General features: G+C 38.5%; 1 protein-coding gene across 2 annotated transcripts in view; it reads right to left on the bottom strand.

Annotated features, from left to right (window-relative positions):
* Positions 1 to 927: 927 nt before the first annotated feature.
* The window catches only part of LOC128234279 (uncharacterized), a 23,014-nt gene continuing 15,053 nt past the window's right edge, over positions 928 to 8,888 (bottom strand). For both annotated transcript variants that reach the window (XM_052948428.1, XM_052948429.1), the window contains exons 6-12: positions 6,022 to 6,098; positions 5,581 to 5,728; positions 5,127 to 5,350; positions 4,885 to 4,991; positions 4,058 to 4,161; positions 3,730 to 3,828; positions 928 to 3,421 (exon numbers count right to left, since the gene is read on the bottom strand). In XM_052948428.1, the coding sequence (XP_052804388.1) occupies positions 1,482 to 3,421; positions 3,730 to 3,828; positions 4,058 to 4,161; positions 4,885 to 4,991; positions 5,127 to 5,350; positions 5,581 to 5,728; positions 6,022 to 6,098 (2,699 nt within the window). In that variant the 3' untranslated portion in view covers positions 928 to 1,481. The remainder of the gene's footprint in view (positions 3,422 to 3,729; positions 3,829 to 4,057; positions 4,162 to 4,884; positions 4,992 to 5,126; positions 5,351 to 5,580; positions 5,729 to 6,021; positions 6,099 to 8,888) is intronic.

Below are 8,888 nucleotides of genomic sequence, written 5' to 3'. Positions count from 1 at the left end.
ATCACAGTTGATGAATACCCCAATTTTACTAAGTCATAGGTCATTACTTTTGTTAGAAAGAGTAAAATGCTAAAAAATGACAGGTGCACGCACAATTACCTATGCTGACCAACATTCACTTCAAGTTTCATGTGTGTGGGTGAAATACTTCAGGAGCTACATTCAGACCAATATTTTTCAGGCAGTTTTGTACTATATCAAGGGACATTGCTCTTAGACAAAATGAAATGAAGAAAAAAAAAAAAAACAACAACAACAACAACATGAAATGAAAACAAAAAACAACTTCGACAACAATAACAAACAAAAACCCCAGTGCACACTTTCCGTGCCGACCAACAGTCATGTGGAATTTCATTGTTGTATGCGCAATATTTTGGAGCTACATGCGACTCAATATTACTGAAGCATTTAATAATTACTGAAAGAGCCATTAACGACAGTAATGGCAGCTGCACACTTTTCCATGATGACCAACATACTTAAGAAGCTTCATGTGTGCAACACATTTGGTCCTACATACGACACACTATTGTTGATAACATTCTTTACTAAGTCAAGGGCGAAGACAACTTCATAGACACAAACACTATGTGTTACGAACCGACGCTTTCATTGATTTCAAGTGAGCTTTTCTGGACCTGACCTTGTTGGAACGGACATTCTTGGTAACTGGGCCGTTTTGATCCGTATAATTAAAGCTTCAGCAAAAAATGCCACGTAAAAACCAGCGGCTTAGTGTTTAAATCTCTGGACAGAATATAATTCGTTATTATAGCGATATCAGCTATTGCATTTGCTACCAGTTGGGTAGAAAACGTGTGCCCGAGCTAATCTCAATATAAAAAAAATCTGTCCGATCTAATCTCAATTTAAAAACCCCAGTCCAACGAACTGTCACCATGATCATTCGAAAATCAAGTTACCGAAAAGAAAAATATTTTTATTTCAATTATCAATTGCAACATGCTCCGACAGTAAAATTGTATTATAATTTTATGATCTAAACGTAGGATTTTTCGAGATTTTGGTACAATGACATAATTGTGAATTATTTAGTTTTTCCGGAACAAATCTACCTTACATGTATTTTCAAAGAATGATACATTGTACTGAAGGCGTTTGTGGACAACTTATATACAGGTTTTCTTTATGAGTATACGTTCTGTCATGCAGAAACATTCGCTCAGTTACATTTATTCATCGTGAATGGCGTCCCTGTTGACTGAGTCGTATTATACGTCTTATTCATATTGTATTGGATATACGTTTATATTTCCTTATATGTACACATTTTATCATGGTCTGGTTCAACACAGTACTGTAATCATTTTAAAAGCAAAGGTTTCAATGGTATGGGGTACTGTTAAAGCACTACTCGTCTTTTCGAATAGTCCTCTTGTCAAAAAAGAAATAATCGTTTCCGTGCTGCGCTTGAAAGAAAAAAGCTAGTCTTTAATGTCCACACACTGATATTCCGGTTATTTCAGGGCATTCATCAAAGTCGTTATCATGTTCTGGGGGCCCCGTGTATCACGTTTCTCTAAGTCCTTTGCCATGTCATGCTCTCCAAGTGTACGCAAGGCGCTCGCAAGATATTCATACAAATATGGCACGCCGCTGTGCTCTACAATCAGTGTGTACCTCGTCAGTAGAGGGCGGAACTCTTCCTGGCGCCCTTGCTGCAAATAAGACAACCATAGTGTGTCGTAGAGACCGGCAAGCATGTATAGCGCCGATTTCGAATTCATCGAGCCTTCGATGGCAAGATTTTCACCCGCTATTTCCGCATAAGTGTCCAAATAGAACCTCAAACCAGAAATGAAAGCATCATGTAAACTGCCTTGTCGCAGGACTGTTGTAAATACTGATGGGAACATCAGATCTCCAGTAGCTATAGCATACAATGAAGGAACAGGTTTTCGCCCGAGTTCGCTTGGGATATCTGGTCCGAACATTTCTGACAACGCGATTGTTTCGAAGCCTACACAGAGGTCTGTGCTGTACTCAGTATTTAGTTGTATGTCCACAAAAACAGACATACAGTACTTGTATCCAATCGCCATGGTTCCCATTGCTGTTTTAATCAAGTCGGGTACATTGCACGGTTCTGCTGAATACAACCCCGTCTGCTCCCTCATATCTTCAAGAACTACAAACGCATCGTTGAAGTTTTTCTGATATACAAAATCTTGTAGTATATCTGAACAAGCAGGTATGATGGCCTCGTTGAACGACCGAAGAGCGTTTCTGTGAGACGAATACATGAACACATCATCGATGATGTTGTCAAAGAACGAACCGAGCTCTGTTGCAGTAACATTTAGTCTGTCGGCCATGAAGAAAAGCTTTTCTAAAAACTGAGCCTCTATTGAATGAACTTCTTGAAGGAATTTTGCCATCACTGTGTCCTCCATCCCTAACAAGAGATTGAGCTGTGAGATGAAGTAGTGAGGGATAAACCTCTTCTCTAATCCTTCTGCCAGCTTGTGTAATAGTAAAAGTAGGCAATGGCCAGGTTGCGAAATCCAATCACTCAGAGTCACGTTTTCACATGCATAATAAAACACGGATTTCAGAACAGACATTGGTATAGAATAGTCTGCTACCGTCTCGTCAAGAAGATTCCTGAAGATTAGGAAAACCTGTACTTGTCCATTATCAAGCACTCTTTGACAAATTGTCCTTTCCGCCGTAGCAAAGGAATAACACCAGTACACTCCTTGTTCTACGATGTTGGCCGAGAGACAGATATCCATGACATCTGTCATACTCTCTCGCTCAAGTGCTGGTATAATGTGACATCCACTGTCGTACAACGTTCGCAAACATGTTGTTGAATACATCTGGACCTTTCGAGTCCGTACAAACCACTCGTTCGCACAGTCAGGCCAATCACACCGAAACGCTATGAAATCATGGCCTCCTAATTTCCAGTTGGGCGAAATAGAAATAGTTTTTAAAATTATTTCTCCGTTTACATACTCAGTCTCCCCGGCCCACAAAGAGGGACATATCGGCTTGAGACACAACAGGCCTGGTATGTTCTCTTCAAGTGCGTTAATAAGTAGATCCTTTTTTCTTGCATGATCAATAATCGGTACTGCTCGAGTGTCGTTCGGCGATAAAAACGTTGTTATCTGACGTTTCGATTCCTTGTTTACGTTTTCTGTCGGAAAGAATATTCCAATATCGGGTGAAATGTTATTTACATGTGCAAGACGTGTGAGCATTTTGTTTGGATAACTACCAACCATATCAACGCGCAGTTCATTTCCTTCAGAACTAAAAGGGAGGTGACCAACACGAGAGTATGGGACTGCTGGCGTAATGTACTGCAACTGCACCAGTCGCTTCACAATATTCTCGATATGTACCATGTGACAGTACAATGTTTCCATCGCTGAATTCCCCACACTATCTGGAAAAATACACAAGTTATGAAACGTTTGTACCATATTTTATCTAACCATTTTCATTCTTTAGTCAGAACAACGAATGCTGTCAGAAAACGATACTTATAAGTTTACCTTGTTGACTAGTACTTTACACGATATACTGGGCGTACTTTAGGTCTAACTACCTTTTTAAAAGAATAAACACCTTTTTAAGAGGATAACTTACGGATGATAATTTACGTGTGAACTTCTCATACTTGTTTTGGATAAAAAGACGGAATATCTTATTTTAATGGATTATAAAAGATCACAATAATGATGTAAAAGTTACCTTCAGATAGCCTTTGTTTCCATTGACGCGGTCGCAAGCTAATGTAGTGGCTTTCATTTATATGACCGAGGAATATCTCAGGGAAAGGGTTTGCAGTATCTAAAACAGACAGTTGCAGATAGAACACAAGCAATGATCAAGGGCTCTAAAAACATCTAAAACCAACTCATATAACACATTTAACCCGAACAAGTCAACAATTGTTTAATACGAAAAAGTCTACACAACTATTTTATAACACACGTCTCTGTATGATACGTCGGGAAACATTATTCGGGCAACATGATAGATAGATCTATATATCATTGTAGTATTTCATTGTACTAACCCGTGTTTGCGTGTTTTGCAGTCAGTGGGACGAGTCGTGTCTCTGCCTGACCCGAGTAACCCCCGTATATCACTAAGGTCATATTCAAGGCGTTACAGATAGCACTGTTATGGGAGAGAAAGCAGAAAACTTGGGATATAAATATCACAAAGAGAAGACAGAAATTCAGGGAGGTATATATCACCAACGCCATATTCAACGCGTTACACATAGCACTGTACATAATGAGAAAGAGAGCAGAAAACTTATATAAATATAAAACTAGATAAGATTAGTGTTACCACTTATCTATAAATGCATTTTTGGCTTTTAGCAGTAACTGGTTATCTAGTTATGATTTGCCAATTCCACTTAATAAGTAACTTATTAACTGGTTAACTAGATAAGATTCGTGTTACCACTTACTAAGCGAAATTCGCAAATCATAAGTAGATAACCAGTTGTATAAATATATTTATAAATAACTGGTGACACGAATCGTATCTAGTGAACCGGTTATTATGATACTTATTAAGTGGAATTCGCAAACCGTAACTAGTTAACCTGTTAGTGTTGTATAGCTAAAAAGGGTAATAGGTGGCAGTTCTGGGCACTTTCAAGCATGTTTTTAGTCTTATGATATTTATCTTACCAAAACAGTATCGCGAATATTAACTTGATAGCTAGATAATTATCGCGAAAATTGAGTGGTTAACACGAAACAATTTGCGAACGCTGTTAGGTTATCTTACGGTAGTAATACATGCCACCATAAGTTACCCCAACATGTTTAACACCTTCTATTTATCCCTACATGTTCTATGTCTCCTTACATGTATCTGACTTACTTAAGGGTCATGTGATCCCCCCACTCGCCGTCCTGACTCATCCGCGCTAGGTACGCGTCCCAGGTCTCCTCGTGCGTCAGGAACAGTGCCAGAGGGGTGTCATCTTCCTGGTGTACAAAAATAAAGATATGAACATAACAAATGTACATTTCGCTAAAGTGTAGAGGAGTATTGTTTAAATAATACGGTCCTAGCTTAAGTGTGTTGGTTTTGTACAGCTGCTAATTGTAAGCAAAGAGTACCGCGTTTGGATTATCTCGTAAGAATTGGACCGCAGCTTGGCGTAATGTCTTGACGGTATACCGGAAGTCCCCGCGCACCCTTAGCTGATCGATTATAGCGGCATATGCGCAGTTTCCGTCTGGGTAGACGTCGCGGGCGACAAGGTCCTTTTCAGACATCAACTTCCGCATCTTGCCAAGCATCCGTCCAAACTCGCTTAGTGTTTGAATCTTTCCACCACACACTTAAAGTGGAGTTTATTCAACAATACATACAGTTTTAAAACAACATCATCATGATGTAAGTAAATATATTCAAAGATAAAAAAGTAAAACAAGATAGATCAATGTTATACTTCCTTTAAGAACCCAAAGTGTTAAATGAATCATATTATTTTTACCAAAACATCGCTACAATGAGTGAGATTGATATCATTTGAAATAACGTGTTCCATATGAGAATCGTTGTGGGTACCCGGACATCTGCCTCCCTGTCCGCTAGCGTCCATGTCGTGCTGAAGCTCGCGCGCGCCCTCCCCTTGCCGCTTTTCGAAACATTGCATACAGGGCAGCGGCAGATTCATACCCATGTTTTCCGCACTCTCGATCAACGACGGAAAATCCTGGAAAAAACACCAGTAAGGGGAAATGGGCATTTTCACGCTGAGGATGGACTAGCTTTGTTTTAAAAAAAATATGTAGCCCAATATCAACTAAAACGTTTGGCTTAACTGAACAGAAACATACGATATATTAACGTACTCTACTAATTTCTTTAAGCAGGACAGGAATTTATACTTGACTTACTATCAACCGGATGATATGAGTTGAGGTTTTTGCATAACCTAGGACTACAAATGGTCTTTAAAAATAATTACTTAAAAATAATAGTAATATGTACAATTGTGATACTCACGAAACCCATTTCTTTTGCAATGTCTGACAGAGTCGTAAAGATTGACGGCGGCATCTGAAAACCATCGTGCGTGTCACCTGAAACATCATGTTTAACAACTTGAACACACGAGTCACTAAGCTTTGCATATGTGGGCTTCAAATTACGAGTCATTAAGCTCCTACGCATATAAACCACTATACGAGTCACTAAGCTCATACATATTGATTTAAACACATAAGAAGCTAAACTAGGACATTTGAAAATTCAACAAACTAGACTTCAACATGAGTCACTTAGCTTCTACATGAGAACTTCAACATAAGAGTCACTAGGCTCCTACATGTTGACTTCTACATACATGTAGGTCTTCATCATACGAGTCACTTAACTTCTACATGTGAACTTCAACAAACTTCAACATAAGAGTCACTAGGCTCCTACATGTTGACTTCTACATACATGTAGGTCTTCATCATACGAGTCAATTAACTTCTACATGTGAACTTCAACAAACTTCAACATAAGAGTCACTAGGCTCCTACATGTGAATTTCAACATACATGTAGGTCTTCATCATACGAGTCACTTAACTTCTACATGAGAACTTCAACGAACTTCAACATAAGAGTCACTAGGCTCCTACATGTTGACTTCTACATACATGTAGGTCTTCATCATACGAGTCACTTAACTTCTACATGTGAACTTCAACAAACTTCAACATAAGAGTCACTAGGCTCCTACATGTGAATTTCAACATACATGTAGGTCTTCATCATACGAGTCACTTAACTTCTACATGAGAACTTCAACAAACTTCAACATAAGAGTCACTAGGCTCCTACATGTTGACTTCTACATACATGTAGGTCTTCATCATACGAGTCACTTAACTTCTACATGTGAAATTCAACAAACTTCAACATAAGAGTCACTAGGCTCCTACATGTGGACTTCTACATACGAGACTTCATCATATGAGTCACTTAACTTCTACATGTGGACTTCAACATTCGGGTCATACAGCTTCTTTAACCTCATACATATGGACTCCAACACTTAATTAAGTCTCTAAACTCAAACATGTGGACTCCATTAATCAAGTCACTAACCTCCTACATGTGGTCTTCAACACTCGAGTCACTACGCTCCTACATGTTGACTCCAACACTCGAGTCATTAAGCTCCTACATGTGGACTTCAACATTCGAGTCATTAAGCTTCTTTATGTGGACTCCAACAATCGAGTCACTAACCTGCTACATGTGGACTCCAACACTCGAGTCACTGAGCTCCTACATGTGGACTCCAACACTCGAATCACTAAGCTCCTACATGTGGACTTCTACACTCGAGTCACTAAGCTCCTACATGTGGACTCCAACACTCGAGTCACTAACCTCATACATGTGGACTCCAACATTCGAGTCACTAAGCAACTAATGTGGTCTCAACACTCGAGTCATTAAGCTTCGTTATGTGGACTCCAACAATCGAGTCACTAACCTTATACATGTGGACTCCAACATTAGAGTCACTAAGCTCCTACATGTGGTCTTCAACACTCGAGTCATTAAGCTCCTTTATGTAGACTACAATAATCGAGTCACTAAGCTCCTCCATGTGTACTCCAACACTTGAGTCACTTAAAACCTACATGCGGTCTTCAACACTTCGAGTCATTCAGCTCCTTTATGTGCACTACAACAATCGAGTAACTAAGCTCCTACATGTGGACTTTAACACTCGAGTCACTAAGCTCCTACATATGGTCTTCAACACTCGAGTCATTCAGCTCCTTTATGTGTACTACAACAATCGAGTAACTAAGCTCCTACATGTGAACTTCAACACTCGAGTCACTAAGCTCCTGCATGTGGACTTCCAACACTCGAGTCACTAAGCTCCTACATGTGACAGGGTCATTATTTACGACATACTGGTTTACGTTAGAGGGACTACTTTCTTTACTTTCGTTTTAATATATTTTTAATTTGACCTTTATTGAACTCCAGGGCTTGGTATGCTTGCAAATGCAAGATTTGATTGGTTAGTTGTTTTAACCGCTTTCCTTTTATTTTCGTTCGTCATAAGGTTGACACAACTTTTTCACCTGTCAAACAATATAGACATATATATTTTACTATAAATAATAAAGGATCAGGGTTCTAAGGAATATAGGATTTTGGTAAGTCTTGTTGTTTTATTTGTTTGGGGTTGTCATTTCGTTGCTATTGTTTCTAAATCAGTTTGATGTGGTTTCCGATTGAAATTGGGTAATTGCTAATTGCAGTGTTGTACTCATTCTCGTTCACTAGAGCGATTAAGTAAATACTCGTTGATTTATCATTGTCAACCTCTGATAGATGAGAATGTGTTTTAATAATAACTTCTTAAATGGCAGTATTGGTTATTTCTTCGTATATATATGTTATCACTTTTCCATACTTCTGGGCACATGTTAATTTAACATTGCAGATACCGTTTAAACATAACCCCCACACGAGTGCTTGAGATCGAGTGTTAGAGACATATAGTGGAGCTCAGTACCACATACTGGTAAGACTGTCATAATGTTATGTCAGGTATGTTTGTAATGTTGTAATTATGTTTGTAACATGTCTGTACTGTTTTATGTTGTTTCCATGTATGTTATTGTGTATTCATCCATGGTCATTACTGTAATACTTATATTCATGTGATTATATTATATTATATTATATTATAACATGTAATTATAATATGTAACATGATTAATATTCAGATGTCATATATTTTGTATTTTGTATGCTTTCAGGGCTCACGCTCATATATTTCTATGTGGAAATAATAAACAATAAAACGAACCTATTACCTGCTTATCGAGTGATCATTTAACCCCAACG

The sequence above is a fragment of the Mya arenaria genome, chromosome 5 (assembly GCF_026914265.1).
Source record: "Mya arenaria isolate MELC-2E11 chromosome 5, ASM2691426v1".
Lineage (NCBI taxonomy): Eukaryota > Metazoa > Mollusca > Bivalvia > Myida > Myidae > Mya > Mya arenaria.
Note: the sequence above shows the minus strand (reverse complement) of the source record. Positions and strands in the feature narration are given on the sequence as shown.